General features: G+C 29.5%; 1 protein-coding gene across 2 annotated transcripts; it reads left to right on the top strand.

Moving 5' to 3' along the window:
• Positions 1 to 989: 989 nt before the first annotated feature.
• On the top strand, positions 990 to 9,334 carry LOC119690146. 2 transcript variants are annotated; one of them, XM_038105136.1, is made up of 6 exons: positions 990 to 1,086; positions 8,417 to 8,562; positions 8,616 to 8,697; positions 8,776 to 8,932; positions 8,997 to 9,150; positions 9,212 to 9,334. In XM_038105136.1, the coding sequence occupies exons 2-5, from the start codon at positions 8,501 to 8,503 to the stop codon at positions 9,047 to 9,049; spliced, it is 354 nt and encodes a 117-aa protein (XP_037961064.1). In that variant the 5' UTR covers positions 990 to 1,086; positions 8,417 to 8,500; the 3' UTR covers positions 9,050 to 9,150; positions 9,212 to 9,334. The 2 variants fall into 2 exon arrangements, with proteins under 2 accessions (XP_037961064.1, XP_037961063.1); XM_038105135.1 differs by having other exon boundaries at positions 8,616 to 8,706.
• The last annotated feature ends 8,871 nt before the right edge of the window (positions 9,335 to 18,205 follow it).

Here is an 18,205-nt window from a genome sequence, read left to right as displayed (position 1 = left end):
ATATAAAAAAATTTATTAAAAACTATAAAAATATAAAAATAATAATACATATAAAAATATATAATAAAAATATAGTAAGATATAAAGTATACAAAAGTATATAAAAAAATGAATAAAATTAAACAAAAAATAAACTTGTGTCGGTCCATATGTCAGTAAAAAATAGCGTAAAGTAATTTTTTGCATTGGTTAAAAAACCAAAAGAAAGGTAACCTAATAGTTTCCACTGATATGAATAAAAATTATAATCAATTTTGGATCACTCTCCATCTTCATCAAGACAATGCGAGTGCTACACATTTCGTCTTACAATCGACTCTTTGAACATTAAAAAAATAGATTTGATGGGTCAACCGCCTTACATTCCTGAATTGGCATGCAATGACTTCTTCTTGTTCCCGAAGGTCAAGAATAAATTGCGTGGATAACAATTTTTGTCATTGTCGGCGGACGAAGCCGTTGTTGCATTTAAAAAGCATGTTTTGGAGGTGTTTGAAGAAGATTGGTGAAAATGCTTTGACAAATGGTTCGAACGTATCCAAAAATGTATTAATCATAAAGGAAAATACTTTGAGACACAATAAAGCATAACCAAAATATGTTATAACCCTGGTATAACCTATTTCATATTATCAGTGAATTTAAGAATATGTAGCTTGTGTGGTCTCTTACACCTGTTCTATTACTCTATTAATAATGTTAAAAAGATTATATGACAATTTGTTGTTGTTGTGATTTGAGTTAGTGCTATTGTGCACTTTTACTCTTTTGTGGCTGGGGGACTTATCCCTGCCCCACACTAAGCTTTAACTATAAGCTTTAACTGGAATTATTGTCATTTATTTATCTTTTAACTGATGAAATTAAACTCTATAATATTGAATATTCCAAAAATATTTTTTATACAGAAAATCAGTATACTTTGAATATTTAAAATAATTGTTAAATAAAATTTAAAATATTTGTCAAAATTAAAAGGTAGTGTAACAATAAACAATTTGGAAAAAATTTATCTAAATAAAAATGACTAGTTAAAATTAACAGGTGCTATTAACCTTCAGAAGTATCCTTTGGCTCACATAACAGGTATGTATAAGAGATATAATATACATTTTATATATATGTATATATCCTATTTTAAATGCCAATGAAGTGAATAGATTTTTTTTGAAGATGCGATATTCTTTCTAGAAATTAGTTGAAACACCACATATTTGTAAAAGATGTGACCTAATTTAAAATCAGTAATCGAGTAGTCTTCTATGTCTTTTACAAATCGCGCAACGCGGTTTGGTCAATCGAAAAAACTTGGTTTCTGAAGAAAGTTAAATAGAAATCAGATTCTGAATTGAAAGAAAACTAATTTTCAAAAAGAATCGGACAAAGAAATATGAAATAATGGTGGCCATGAGTTTACTAATTCGTTTATCTTAGTCAACTATTGCACTGGTCGACGATTTTTCACGCAATAATGGATCTTTCTCGAATTGCTTTTAATGTTAATCTACATCTCTTTATAATGGTGTCCATAATAGCAGCTATATTATATAAATACCAAAAAATATTTACTATAACAACCATGGTGGTCATCCAGTTTAATCGCTGCTAAGGTTAAATATTCATATACCAAGGTTGTGTTTAGCACTTGGTGGCATCAGAGGACTATCCTCCTAAAAAGTTGTACAAACAATAAATAATTTATTTAAAGAGAGTCTTAACCCAAATACAGCAAAAGAGGTGACTAGACATGAACCCGTTAAAAACTATCGGTGAAAAACTGTCTAGCTTGTGGTTGATAGGTTGACTGCAGTTGTTGCTCATTAGAGATTCTTTCACTTTTCATCATTGGCAATTGCTGTACTGTTTTATAATTAGATCATATCATGATAAACTTAAACTTAAGGATATGAAAGTTTCATAAATCCATGCTGTTAAATTATAGTAATTTAAAAGATCTTTCGTCTTTAGATATCACTGTCTTACTACATTCCTTGTAAGAATCCTGAAGAGATAAAAACTGAATCCAATCTATGGAATTACAATCATTTATTAGATTTTTCGTTTTTTTTCCTATAGAAATTAGTTTCTTATGAAAGCTAAAGATAAAGTCGCAGAGGAAAACCTTAGATTGCTAATTGAGGATGAAAAGTTTTCTCTCATATATTGTGTAGACTATGCCCTGTATTGTTTGACAATTACTTTAGTAATACTTTGCTTTGCTTGCAAGAAATCTAAAGCAATGACCCCTAAATCCATCCTGTTAAATTAGAGTTATTTAATAGATTTTTTGTCTTTACTAATAAAGTGGGCTTCAAATTGCCAATGTGTTATTTCTTTAAAAATTAGTTTCTTTTGAAATCAAAAATAAGCAGTCACAAAGGAAAACTTAGATTGCTAATTGAGAATGTAAAGTTTTATGTCATTCACTATATACATTGTGACCGAAAGGTTTTCGGAGGTTCTCATTTAAAATTCGCGCGCTGTATATTTTTCGATATTTTAAGTTTATGTAGTTTGGCAGCACTGTCCTTAATTACTATGCCAAAAATGAGCGCGATCTGTCGGACAGTTCGTTTACGGCAGCTGTTGAAACCAGTTCACCTCAGTAGTGCGTTGCGAAAAAAACAATGGAAAAAAATATTGAACAAAGAGTTTGCATCAAATTTTGTTTTTCGAACGAAATTTCGTGTGCAGAATCGTTGCGAATGCTACAAAAGGCTTATGGGGAATCAGTTTTATCGAAAACTCAAGTTTATGAGTGGTACAAAGCCTTTCAGGACTGTCGTACGACCGTCGAAGACATGCCGCGTTCTGGACGACCTTCGACCTCTACCACCGACGAAAACATTGAAAAGGCAAAGGAAATCGTGTTCAAAAATCCTCATGTGAGTGTTAGAGAGATAGCACGAGAGCTAGGCATCGGTCGTGAGATGGCTCGTTTGATTTTGGTGGACAATTTGTGTATGCGACGTGTCAACGCCCGGCTTGTTCCGATTCACCTCAATTTGTTCAACATTATCAACGATTTTAAGGCCAAACATTCAATAAATACCATCGAACAGCCACCGTATTCACCTGATCTTGCACCGTGTGACTTTTTCCTGTTTCCCAACCTCAAATTACCACTCAGAGGAACGCGTTTTGAATCCATAGAAGACGTAAAACAGAATTCGCAGAGGGAACTCAAAGCCATACCGGAAAGCGCCTATAAAAAATGTTTTGATGATTGGAAGAAACGTTGGCATTTGTGTATCGCTTCTAATGGAGCATATTTTGAAGGAGATAAAATAAATATTGATGAAGATTAAGAATTTTGCGTTTTATTTATTTATGACCGGAAACTTTTCGGTCACAATGTAGACTAGACCTTGTTCTTTTCGAGTATTACTTTAGTGCAGAATGTTCTTTAACATTGCTTTGTTTTTAAGAAATTCAATAAATAACTATATCTTTACTATTTACTAATTATTTACCAGTAAATAGTTCTATAAATTGTTAAAGAAGTATTTATCTAAAGGCCAGTTTCTTCTATGAGCTAAAGTAAAGCAGTCACAGAGAAAATGCATGATTTTGCTAATATGATATGGAAAGTTTTTGACTAATATTACTTCTAGAATACAATTTACTTCAATTTAATGTATCAAAACTTCGCTCGATTTGTTCTAAACGATGAGTATAATATTACTTGTCAAGGAATATATTCATATAAATTAGATGCAAAATGAGAAAAGATTATAAATAAAACATAAATAATCAAAAATTATATATCATAAATAAATATAGTTATATATAAATATATATATATTTTATAAATATGTTTTTTTCGAAAAGTAGTGAACAAGAACAATAAAAATTCTTTTAATATTATTTTAATTAATGGAATTTTCGGCTGACCATACAGCTGTTTCGAGTATTGCCAAATACTTCTTCTATTTCTAAATAATTTTTTGAGACTGCAAGTACCAGGAATCTAACTCGTGCCCTGCCAAATTTGAAGCTTAGAGTCAGCGCACCTTAAATAACTGACCCAAAGCCGTACTTGACTTTTTTGTTCGCATATTTTTGTGAGGTTTTTGTTAATTTGCTGTAAAAGTTTTTATTAACAAATCAACACTTGCTGTATTTATCTTAGAACGAAATCATAAAACAGCTGTAGAATCATTGAATTAATTAATTATATTTTTATTTTTATTTTTATTTTTATTGTTACATTTCAATATTATTTTGTTTCTAGAGGCATTATTTTTTGTAAATATATATATAAATATTTCGGTTGGACAACTTTTACGTTTTTGTTAATAATTTATAAGAAAGCATTTTCTTTGGTAAAAATATTGGTTTTGAGGTTATACATACTTATTCTTATATTTGAGATTATATGTGGGTATATGCAAAAATATTTAAATTCATATTTTTAATATCCTTTTCTTATATATACCTGTAAATAAAGCAATCATAATTTTGCTTTTTCAACTTTTTTGACAGTCTGAATATCTTATTCGGACATCACTTTGCCTAAAAATTCATTTACTCGTATTTGTTTGATAGCTTGGATGGGAGAAGACCCAGGAGAATGGGAACAATTCCCTGTAATGTGTATCTTTTAAAGTGATAGTTTAATACCATTTAAATTTTAAATGTGGGAACGTGGACCTATTTTTCTGTTGTAACATTAAAAATATGTAGTTTTTCTTTGGTAAACTTAAGCAGAAATCCTTAACATTTTATTCTAAGTCAACGACATTGGGTTGTCCTTTGAGTATGCTTTATCATTATACTTAAGGAAAAAAGTGCGTACTCATGCTTTTCTCTGCCATTTTGACAAATTATTTTTTTATTTCTTATATTTTACTAAATAATAAAAATGGCAACACATAAAAACCAAAATGCACGCAACATAAACTTAGACATTCCTACACGGACCTCAAACTTAGGAGAGGAATTGATTTTTTTTGTTATTTTCTTCTTTTTTGTCAGAGCTAACGTAAATAAAAACTGTATCGAATCACTAAGCGGCCACAAGTTCCTATTTCGTCCTGGCTCGTGGAGCAACTGTATTAAATTTTAAGCCAGTCCACCAGAGAAACCATTTTAGGCAATTGCCTTCAAATTGGCAGCAGTAAAATGTTGCGTTTAAAACATTTATCGCTTTTATTTGTGAAAATAAAGAAACAAATTCTGGAAGCGCACGCAAAACACAGCAGCAGCAGCAGCAGCAGCGGCAGCAGCAGCAGCAGTAAATCCTCCACAATCAAAAGGATATTTTTTTAATAGGACTACATTTATTTATATTTGCTATTTTTATTTAGTTTGAACGGTAATTCACGAAAATGTTTAAGCAATTAAATGCATTTAATGCTCGAGAAAAAAATATTCATCCTACGAGGCGATTATATAAAATATCTCAATAACTAACTAACAGTACTTAATAAACACTATTAAAGTCAACAATACTGATTTAAAGTTTTTACTTCTTAAACTTAAGGAATTGCCTTAGAAAATGCAACTTTTGGTACACAAAACAAGTCACAACAGCAATAAGTAACAGGATTCATATAACATTTGAATCTATGCTAGATTGATACATATTAATAGATATATATCATCTTCACTTTCTTGAACTTTTAAAAGAGTATAGAGACGTAGTAATACATCTATATGATATACAGTTTTATATCAGCCGCGTTAACTTATTTTCAATACATCTCCATTATTTCATCTTCCTCAATGCAGCACCGTGCACTTTGACTTTAAGCCCATTTCTTCTTCTTTGGTTCTATGAATCCCAGCCTTTGAGAGATTCCATAACATGATCTCTTTACATCTAATCTTATTAACAAGGCACCGCTTATATGTTATATTGCTGAAATAGATTTCAGTTTTGTCCTATCCAATAAATTTTAAGGATATATCAAAGACATCTGTCAACAAATGCTTATGGTTGCAGAGGTTTACATGAGTGACCAGTCAGGTTTCATAGCGATTTAGATATTCATTATTTTCAAAAAATAACGGAGAAAACTGTTAATAAATATTTATAGTTTCCGAAGGTTTACATCAGTCATTAGCCAAATCTCACGCCTTTTAAAAAATCATTGATAGCGTTTTGTATTTAAATATTTGGATTATTATTAGTGTTGTCAAAAGGCAGTAGGAGTTACTAATAATTTTGAAAAACTGTCTTCATTTAAACCTCTTTTAATATATGTTTTGTCAGACTTATTAGTTTGAGAGAATTTTGGCTGTGTGTAGATTGTTCAAAGGCAGTAAAATGACGAAAGTTGAAGTTTTTCGGTCATATTCTGAGGCATCCGGAAAAATACGTACTACTGAAATTAATCTTTGAAGGCAGAATTGAAAGCAAATGTGGCCCTGGGGGACGAAAGATATTATGGTTGAATAATTTACATCAATGGTTCAATAAAAGTACAAGACCATTTTTTCATGTTAGCCAATGCTCGAAGTGGACAAGGCACTTAGAAGAAGAAATAGACTGTTCCAAATGGATGAATAATATATGCTGTTGACAGAACACTGAAAAATTGTTTATATATTTGCTTACAAGCTTCACTAGTAACAAGTGTTATCAATTTTGAGGCTCTGAAAATGAACTTAAATAAAAAAACACCTATGTTTAGGATTTTGATCATATTTTTATTTCAATATATGGTTCTGATCTTAATATTAGTCTGAAAAACATCACTATTTAAATATTCTCCATTGAATAACTTAAAGTTGTGGATATTTTTGAGATCATTTTCAATGTTCTGTTTGTTTAATCTTACAAAGTCGGTAAAAAATATCGGTAATTATCTTGGTAATTAGTTTCCATTACAAAAACGTAAAAGAAAAGATCCAAAAAAGTTGTCGCACAACAACGCCAAAGCAGGATGTTTTCTATTCTTTTTCGTATTGTCCTGTCAAAATCACGTATCTTTCATATTCTTATAAATTTCACGCCAAAACAAAAGAAAATTGTTGATCATACGTAGATAAGTGAAGCTCTAAGAATTGATAGTTTGTGTCGGACTCTACAGTTTTTAAACACTTAAAACTCAAGTCGTTATCATTAACTATATCGAAAGTACAAATCTATCCCCAGAAAAAAAGAAAAAAGCTACGCAATTTTTCAAAAAATATGTTACCGTATTTCAAAAATCAGTTCATGTAAAATAATTCAAATATCTGGAAATAGATGACAAAAAAATTGATTGCATAAAATTGATTAACAATGGTCATATGACCGATGAAACACTTATCTGAAGAGGTGTAAGAGAGATGCATTTTGTTACCTCTAGTATTCAACATATACTTGGAAAATATCTTCGAAAATTCAATATATAATATTGATGTGGGTGTCAAAGGGAGAATGGTGTATCAACAATATAAGATATGTAGACGACACCACACTCATCGCTAAAAGTTCAGCAGGTCTACAAAAGCAGGTTAAAAGTTAACTCAAGTAGTGAAGAATTCAGACTACGAAACAATATAAACAAAACTTAATACATGATTGAAGGCAGAAAAACATTTTTGCCAACATGAACTTAATGATTAACAACATTCGTAACAAAAGAGTAAATAATTTTAAGAACCCGGAACGATATAGTAATTAAAAGTGGAACTAATCCAAAGAAATAAAATGCCGGATAGAAACAACGCGTATTACTTTTCTCAAATATTAAAAAGTATTTACCAGTTATGATCTCAACATAAAACCTAAAATTCGTCTTCTAATATACTACACTGCTCAACGATTCTCTATGCCATGGAAACCTGGAATTTAAAAAAAGCAGATATCGACAAGCTTGAGCTATTTGCGCTCTATGGTTCTTTCGAAGAATCTTAAAAATATCATGGAGAGATCATTTTTTCAACAATGAAGTATTGAGAAAAATGCATAGGAAGAATGTAATAGGGAGTTACTAACAACTATAAAGAAAAGAAAAACATCTTAGGGCATATTATGAGTAATACTAAGTGTTAATGTATTAATACTTGTATTAATATACAAGGCAAATTCAAAGAAAAATGGAAAGTCGGGCTCAAACAATTTTTAGGGTTCAAAAATATTAGATAATGGACCGGAATGTTGGTGACCTTATAAATGAAAGGAATATAGGAACGAGTATTTAAAAGTAGTCAAAAATTTATAACTTTTAGCAAAAAAAAAACTTTATAATTATATTTATTATTATAATGTATACCTATATAATTTAATTTAAGTGTGGTTATTCCTACACTAAATATATACATATTTTTAGAATTGAAATTAAAAAAAATTAAATTAAAAAAAATTAATTAAAACAATATAAAAAAAACAAAAAATTTTTGTTGTTGTTGTAGTTCACTACAGTTCGAAAAAAACCTCTTAATTAAAAAAAAATTTTTTTTTTAATTTTATTTTTTATTACAGTTTAAATGAATTTTGAAAAAAATTCAAATTAAATAAAAAAGTCGAAATTTTTTGTCTGGAAACCATTTGAAATATCTGTCGAAAATGTCTGGTAGATTAGTCCATCTCTTTAGACTCAAAAAAGCTTTGCAAAAACCTGCAGTAAAGTACGAACAGTACATTCATTATTATATGTTTAAATTAATTTTAAATTCTTTAGCAATAGCGGTTTTTGTTTTAAAAGTGTTAATAGTTTTAACACAATTCAACAAAGTTATAGCACAACACCGAAACCGTACAACGTAAGAGAGGTCTGCTATATAATAAGTATTATAGAAATCCAATCTAACTATAATAAATTAATTTCTTTATATACCTAGAAAGCTTTGGAGCTGATAAGACTTGCAAAGGAACTGAGGGAGAAGAAACGTCGTTTGAACGAATTAGCCACAAAAACTTTGGATTTGCTAGATAAACTGGATAAAAAATACAACAGCAAAGATTCTACAAATGTTAAGGACGTTAAGCCTACTTCAAGTTAAAATTAGTGATTTTTAATTACATATATGTATATAATTAATTTTGTATATTTATTTTAAAGATCCTGAGGAGGTTGCCAGGAAAACTCTAGAAAAGCAACATGACACAAAGTAACTCTCGCAGGGGCTTCACTATAAAAATTCTAGGGTTTTTATAACGTTAATCCAATGAAACGAAGTAAGGTTATTTATAGAGTGAAATATATCAGGTATAAGGTAAGTTGTTGAAAGTGTAAATATTAAAATATTCAGTCACAAAATATTATATTCTTATTAGGTAAATATAAATCGATGATGTTGGACAATGGGTTTCCGTTACGTTAGCTGAGAAAGATCTATATATCACTACAATATTTCGACTTCAGTCACATCAGTGTACAAATAAATAACTTCAGCTCCATACAAAGTTGTTTTTCTATAGAAAGTTATTGAATATATAATTATAGTATAGTAAATAATATAATATGTGAGTAATAGTGAGGAAATCTGAAATTCAAAATTAATTGTCGTAAGACATAAAAAGTTTAATCATATTTGCTATTTCTGGAAAAAAAGACTATAAACAGGCTTGTCAAATTAACAATTAAAAATTATGAGTGATAACTATTTGTATAGCAATTGGTTCGATTTCTGATATTTGCAATACTTCTTGAAATGTCCTAATTAATTAAGAAAGCTGGCTTGATTTTACATTCCTCGTAATGGCGGGTAGCAGGATATCTGGCTAATACTAATGTTGAAAATATCGTGTTGAAAAGTGAGCCGTCCAAAAGCTTTACCGTAGTTCTGGACAATCCTAGACATAAACACAATAGATGCTCTATTGTCTCCTTTTTGATTGCCAGTAGACAAATACTATAGGTGATTTGAAAGAGTAGGCCGAGTCCCGAAATCCGTTACGGTAGATATTAACCTAGGTACTTCCGATTAATCCAACTATCAATTCAATTTTTTTATATTTATAGTATAAGAACAATATGGCTCTTGATTTTTTATTTGCCTGTCGTAAAAACTGTTCATTATTGAAACTGGAGTTTCTATAGAATAGGCGTCAAGTTTTGATAGCTCATATACGCCCCCGTTCTCTGCTATATTGAAATTTTCGGAAGAGTTACTTTGGAAGTATTGTCTAGTATGTTAATAGATCATCTATTTAACATTTATTTAGTTTATTTTGTCAAATAAATATTAAATTAACACATTGATAGTTCAATAAAAAAAATGATCCTCCAATGTTATGCAAAGTAAACACAAAAGAGAAAAGAAATGACTGAGCGAAAATCGCTTCATATTTGACTAGAGGTTCAGTCGACTAAACTGAATCGCAAGTTCACACAAAGCTTGCAAATACAATCAAACTCACGGTTGCCGTTTTATATGGGCAAATGGTTCAGTAAAAAAACTGAACCGCGCACAGTAAATACTAAGTAAAAGAGTAAATGAATGCATGAAAGTTTCTTACTCTTATGTAGAGGTTAGAAATAAATCAAAAGCAAAGTCATTATTGCAAATTTATACTAGCAAATGGTAAAAGTAAAGAAAAAAATTAAAGAAATTTAAAGTGAAAAATAATATTTAGAAATGGATAAATGTGTGATTAAAGATTTGATTCAAATATCTTTTTTTAAACGATTTTCTAAATAAAAAGGTTTTGATTTATAAAATGAATAGACCAACTCCAGATATGAAGAATTTGGTACCTGTTGTAAAAATGTCGAAATCTGTGGTAAGTCGCCGTTTTCCTACAGCTATTTACCATAAAAACCAGTGGATCACAGGTTGCGAACATTTAAATAAATTGTTTTGTTGGTCTTGTATGCTATTTGCTTGTGGAAAGGACAAAACTCAGGAGTAGGGGGAATGCGTTATAGTTGGAATTCTATTTCGATCAAATTGTGAACATCGCCTTGTGAATTATAAAAAGTACTCTTTTAAAATATGATTGACCAAATATGTGAAGTATCTCATCAGACAATGATATATTAATTTCTTTTTAATTGAAATCAGTTTATTACATTCAGAAATATGTATGTATGTATGCATGTTATATGTATTTAATTTTATAATAAAGTTACTATTAAGTTATTATTAAATACATTTTCGATTAAAATTTCATTTTATGAAATTCATGTTTTAACAAAATTTTAAACGAAAAGTTATTCATTATCGTAGAATAAATGCAAATGAATAAAACATTTTTTGCTAATTTAAATGAGTTGAAAGTTGAAAGCTCTCGAATAAGTTGAAAATTTGGATTTATAAATTCTCAAATTTTCATTTTATTTTATATTCGAGTTGATTTTTCTGATTTTAAAGTATGTAGAAAAATTTTAATTATAATTGCAATTCATGTAAATTGATTATATTTTCATGTGTTATTAAATTTTAAATTAAAACACAATGCTGCCAAGTACCCACACATTTTCAGATCAGAACGACTAACATATAAACAACAAGTTGAATATAATGGTTAAGGGACAAATGTATGTGAACTTTACTTTTTTGGCCATAAACCTATAGACTCAAGTGCATAGGACGAAAGGACAACAGAACCAAACCGAACAGAACAGAACAGAACAGAACAAATTGTATACACTAAACTAAAGGAAAAACTAGCAAAATAAATCAAATCAAGAGCAGGAAAATGTGCTTCAAAAAACAGCAAATTCAATATTCGTCAAATAGAAATGTACCAGGAAAATAATGCCAGTTCATTGCAGACACATGTTGTGGTCACTCCAAGCTTTTGAGGAGCTTGAATTCAAATGTAGGAGTGTTCCTTCCTTTTTTTTAGTATTTTATTTCTTTTATAAACATCCTAAATAATATAAATGTATCTGCAGGAATGTTTGTTAAACTGCTCCTTCAAAAATATTTTTCTTCATTTTATTTTATGTGATCGAATTGAGTATATAAAATATTAATCTTCTACTACAGATCCTAATAAGAAGTAAATTTCTGTTTATTGTGTCGAAAATTTTTCAATTTTATGTGCTGAGTCGAAGGTATTTAAAAACAAATGCACGTGCATTTCTCTGTTCTGTAAGTAATTTATATTTTCAACAACGAGGAGTGGAATACTGAGTCAAATCATCGTACATGGATGAATAGAAATTCCAGTACAAAAAAAAAACTACTAAGGAAAACTACTAAGTCACCATTGAGAAATAGTTTTATTTACTATCAACAACAAACAGATTTCAGAAAAGATTTATTATAAATGCAAATAATTCAATAAGCTTTATAAGCAATTATAAACTGGGCTTAAATAGTTAGACAAGACAAGATAAGATGTCTTGTCTTAGAGAAGCCAAGATAAATAAATTTAAATAAAAATTAATATATCGATTTTATACTCGAGTTTTGCGAAGTCAATTCAAGTTAAAAAAGATTGTACTAACATAACTGCTTTTGATACTCTTTTAAGTTGGTTTGATTAAATCGTATTTTGTTAAATTTGATCACAAAAAATAATAATTTGATGATTTACCAACATAATTAACGACATTAATAATTTGATCAAAGCAAATTAAGTGCGGATAAATATATAAGTCTATGTTTATAGAATTTGATAAAGTTCGTTACCTGATATTTGCAGTTCATTTAGATATGAAAAATAAAACCAATAAAAATTTTTAAACACCATTGGATGTATAATGTATGAATGTATCAGTTGTATAACTAATTAAATAATTAGCTATATTAATAATAATAAATAAATTTTTTCATTAAAAATTTCTACAGTGTAAACCACTTCAAAAACCGTCTTCAAAAATAATTAACTAACTAACTAAGAATTATTTCCAAGACCACTGATGATGGGTATTTGGCAATACTCGAAACAGCTGTATGGTCAGCCTAAAATTCAATTAATTAAAATAATATAAAAAATAAATTTTTGTTGTTGTATTTCACTACTGTTCGAAAAAACCTTTCTAATTATTTTTTAAAATTTAAAATTTGATAATTCAAATAAAAGAAGTAACTTTTATCTTTAGTTTATTCACAAGTTCATATCACAAGTTTATTTTCAATTTTCAATATATCCCATTTTGGTATCTATATTAGCTTACTTCACTCTCATTTAAAGTAATTTTACAGAGTTACTTACTAAACTTAGCTCTTTAACATCTTCGTAGAATTATTTTAATATCTGAAGTTAAAGAAAGACAGTACGCTCATCTTATATACCAAATAATTGTTTTTAAAAGAACCGGGTCCATAGATTTTATCGCAGTTACAGAAAAAATAATTAATACAAGTAACCTCTAATACGGCACTAAACCGAAAATATTACTAAATGTAAAGCATTGAATGATAGTAAATGTAAATATATTCTGCTCCTCTTAATATGTTTATAAGCCATTTTCATTCCATGAAAATAATTAGCTACTTTTTATATATGAGAATAAAGACTTCAAGTGTCCAAGATGGAACCCGTCTATATGGAAGTTTTGTACTAACTGTACAAAATTTTTATTTTTTTAATAATAAAAAAGGATTATTATTAATTATTTAAAATAATTAAGACTATTATGAAATGAAAGTTATTTCACAATGGCAGGTTCAGTCCTACTTTAAAGAATATTGACTAATCTACACCAATCGCAATTTTGATGTCGATGTGTTTTTTACATCTAGAGATATTTTATTGTCGGGGGTCCCTCGTTAGCAGATGGTTTAATAATAAATGCTCACGGCTCAAAAATAGTTAGTGAAGTTTTCTCTGAGGAGCTAAATAAACATTTATATTCTAGTTATATCCTACAAGTCTATAAGCATGCTTATCCGGAACTGGATACTATGTTGAATAGGAATATACACATATCAGACAGTCAAACTGCTTAAAAGTTTTTGCGTTCAATTTACATCTAGAACGGTTTTTGATTGCTACACATTTCTGAATGAGATGTCGACGCAGTTCAATATTTTTCATCTTTGGGTTCCTGGACATAGGAATATTTGTAGCAATTGCAAGGCATGCGAGCTTGCCAAATGGGTTACTTCAGCTAATCACTTGGAACATCTAAAGGATCTGTGCTGGTATCGCTGGTATTATACAAACAGTTATTGAATTATTTTTACATTGACCAGTGAAATGAAATTGGAAAGACAATGATTAGTAGGTATCTGTATGCAAGTTGGGGTCATTGTATTGAAAAAAAATTCAACAATCTCATTAAGACGTCCCTTTTCTATCGCAGTTGTGGGGAAGATGATGAAAGTGCTTTACATCTGCTATGTTACTGCTCAATGTATGCGAAACATCAATTGATAATGCAAGGGATTCACTTTTTTTTTCGATTTTGGTCAACTCCAGTGCTTTAAGTTCTTCCAAAGGTTCAAACGTTATACGGTAACACAGTGGGTACGCATGCTGATAGTCCTTAGGTTAACCTAACCTAACTTAAGACTATTATAAAAACTTTTCTGATTCCCAGGATCTCCACAAAATAGCATTTCAGACTTTGCCAAAAGGTAAAGTGGGTGTTAAGCCATTGAGTTTTGATATGGTAACACAATGTCTAAAGTTTTAATGGATCTGTAGGATACCTGATTTAACTTAACCTAACCTTAGAATATTGTGAGTGACTATTGACTTAGACTATTGCTGAGTTCTACGAAGTTTTTTTAAAGAGTATTTTTGGCTTTGTAAATATAGTTTTTAAACCTTTAAGTTCTTATGCAGTAAAATAATAGATCAGTAGATCTAAATAGATCCTCAGAGAATCGTGGTTTTAACCTAACCTACCTTAAGACTATTAATTAAGGTAATCTGCTGATTTGATCTATGTGCTATTAATAGACACAACACACATTTTTCTTATTTTACTTGTTAGTATTACATTTTTATTTTGAGACTACAATTTCTGATAGTATTTCTTCTATACTTTCCACATTTCATGGCTTTAAACGGTAAAAGCTTAAATATAGTTAATTTATTTCTGTTCTGTTCAGTTCATTTGTGTTCTGAAAAATACTCATATTTTATGCCTACAATATATTCAAAGAATATACATTCGTCAAGGTTGTTTATCTACTTGATTTCAGTTTTTGTCTAGTAAAAATCTCTCATGACGTTTGTTGTGATTTAATTGTTTTGTTGCATTCTTCACTAATTTTCATATAAACAGTTTTTTTTCGCATTTTTAAATATTTTTTTATTTCAAACATAAGAAAAGTACTGTTTAATGAATATCCTTTAGAAAAGCTTGTAAGTAAAGCGTTGCATAGTTAACATCTTTTATCTCATTCCAGTTTTCCATCTTCTATTAAAAGAATGAAAATCTTTAAATTCTACTTTTTGTATGTATTTTTCTTTATTTTTTGTTAAGCAATAAAGGGAATAAGCAAGCTGAAAATAACTTAAAATTATTTTCTGAAATTCTTAGCAAATACTTTTTCTTACCTTGCGTAAAGAAAATCCAGCGTTACTTTATAGGTGTGGACTGTCTCCTTTTGTCTATTCACCTTTTCACATTTTCGCATTTTCACCTTTTGCCTTTCACATTTCCTTGCTTTCATTTTATTTATGTAGCATTCATTGTTCATGTTTATTAAAAGGAATATTTTATGAAATAATATACGATTATTTAGCTTGAAAGAACGATTGCTCTACTGCATTCAGCATTCAGCATTCACTATGCACCATTCACCACTCACCATTCACCATTCTCTATTTACTATTCAAGATTCAAGATTCAGGATTCAAGATTCAACATTCGCCATTCAACATTCAACATTCGCCATTCGCCATTTACCTTCTACCATTTACTTAAGCTGAGTTGTTTCTTTTATTTTTAATATCCTTACGCCCAGGAGAGAAACTCAAACGTGCATTGATGCTATTTCATGGACACGCTACCACAGATGCCCCAACGTCATTCATGGTTCAGCATTGTTGCAGACATAAGTTCGGTTAATAAAGAATAGTAAAGCGTAAGTATAGCAGCAAAAAAGTGTTGCTAACTCTTTTAATAATGCGTTGCGAATGCAATTTTTGTTGTGGCATTTACCTTCACCGTAAATGCGGTTAAAAGCGTTCCAACACACAAACTGCTAAACCTACGTCTGAACACAGTTGCAAGCCAGCACAAGCACACATATTGATAAAAGTCGAGATACTAATGATGCAGCAACTGGTGTAACATAAAGCTGTGTTGACCTTCAATACGCCCACTTTGCATTGAGGATCCTACTGCATTCCACAAACGTGCCATAATAAAAAATGTGGAATTCTGCGCTCTTTACGCGTATGGCATACAAGTACAATAGGTCCGAATACAATAGCCAAGTTAATTACAGTTTACATTATTTTGCGAAATGCAACGGCCAACTTAACGCATCGGGTTCTCAAAGGACTTCAATGTGAGATATTGAAAAAATAAACAGAACTGTTGTTCTTGTTTTCCTGTGCTCTCGTCACAGGCAGGACTCCTTTTCTAATAGGAATTTAATACAGTTTCTTGCTTATTGAAGTGTTTGTAGCTGGCAACGTTTTTCAAAGTAGTTTTTTGCTTTGCTGACTATCCTTTTTACTTATTTTATTGTTTTAAGTTTTTCTCAAGTTTCGCAATTTTACTGGGAGAAATAATTAAGCGGGCACGTCTTCAATTCTTCAATTCTTTTTGTTGCGGCACATTTTTTTAAATTGCTATTGTTTACAAAAACAGGTGCTGAAAATGATCCATTAGTTTATTTGAAAGAGCTAAGATGCCGACTTAGGGTAGATATACCTAATGCGGTTATGCAGATAAAAAGAATCAATTTATTCTTAAATTGTGATTAACAAATTTGAAGTAAGTTAAAGTATATCAGATTGCGTTTTTATAGAAATGTATGAATGCGTAGGCAATTGAGATTTTCCAGACTATGTAGATAAGGTGTTGATATATGAACGAGTACCCACTTGTAGTTATCTTAGAGTAATTAAGATGTTCAATTAGGTATACACTTAATTATCTCATTGTAATTAGTGTTTATTTATGTATATACGCCGCAACAAATGTTTTATTATGGTTAGCATCTCATTGTAATTAGTGTTTATTCAGTCACATACGCCACAACAAATGTTTCATTATAGTTATTATCTCATTGTAAATTAGATGCATAAGTCGCAATAAAATACCATCACGAAGTCTATATAAATCAAAGAAATTAAAGAAAAAAGTACTACTTCACAATTACTTTTGTATATTACGAGTATTATAATATTATTGAATTAATTGAAATAAATAAATATAAATTTTTGTAGTTGCAGTTTTACTACTTTTCGATTAAAGCCTAACTATTGAAAACAATATACCAGACACTAATACTATAGATATTTTATATACTAATAAAATCAGTATCAACCCAATACTGAAATCTTCCTCTACACATTTCTTATATTAATTATTTTTTATATTTTTTATATCTTATATTAATTATTCTTATATTAAAAAACAATTTAAAAAAGTTATTATATAAAAATTATTTACATCACTAAAAATTCAAGTTATAAAAAAATATGATGGTAGAATATATTATTAGATTGTAAATAGTAGAAATTATAATTTAAGTATAAAATATTAAAAATCAACCGAACTCGCCAATCTGCAGTAATGTTGACATAAAATCACTCATACGCTACGTGTAAGAAATCTATTGCGAATATGATTGCAATTACTGTCTGTTTTTTAGCGCTTCTATTCAAAATCTTGCGATAATACTATAAAATATATAGCTAGATATTTGTTTTATTCTGTCAAACTACAATTCTTTAATTTTAGTTTCTATGTAGTGTATATATACGACGAAGGCAAAACTGAAAGTGTTGCTTCGATACCAGTTGACATTCAAATAATTATGAAGTATAAAAGCTTGAACATATTCAGAAAATCGTCAAATACTAAGACGAAACAGTTACAAATTTTACAAAACGTGACAATTAAAAGGTTCCTTCTGGTTTTTGAATCAAAAATGATGAACCAAAAAAAGTGCAGCAATAAGAAAATTCATCATCATCATCATCATTGGCTAGACAATTCTTCACGGGTCTTTGTCTGCTGTAGTATACGCCTCCAATCGTCTCGATCTTTCGTTTTCGCTCTTCAACATGACAAGTCTAAATATTCTGTGTCCTGATTAACTCTATCTATTTATTTTGGTTTTGGACGACCTCACTTCCTGCATACTGTCCGATCATGATGCATTTTGGGGCGTAATTTTGTTCTGTTCTAATAATGTGTTCTCCGCATCTAAGATTATTTTTGTCAATAACTGTGATTAT

Source organism: Teleopsis dalmanni, chromosome X (assembly GCF_002237135.1).
Source record: "Teleopsis dalmanni isolate 2A chromosome X, ASM223713v2, whole genome shotgun sequence".
NCBI classification, from domain to species: Eukaryota; Metazoa; Arthropoda; class Insecta; order Diptera; family Diopsidae; genus Teleopsis; species Teleopsis dalmanni.
The sequence above is the reverse complement of the archived record's forward strand: the minus strand, read 5'-3'. Positions and strand labels throughout refer to the sequence as shown.

Excerpts from the sequence above, each read along its gene's own strand:
- LOC119690146 (XM_038105135.1), top strand. The coding sequence starts at position 8,501 with ATGTCTGGTAGATTAGTCCATCTCTTTAGACTCAAAAAAGCTTTGCAA. Across the intron at positions 8,707-8,775 it reads AACCGTACAACGTAAGAGAG|AAAGCTTTGGAGCTGATAAG; the intron begins GTCTGCTATATA and ends TTATATACCTAG. Across the intron at positions 8,933-8,996 it reads GGACGTTAAGCCTACTTCAA|ATCCTGAGGAGGTTGCCAGG; the intron begins GTTAAAATTAGT and ends TTTATTTTAAAG.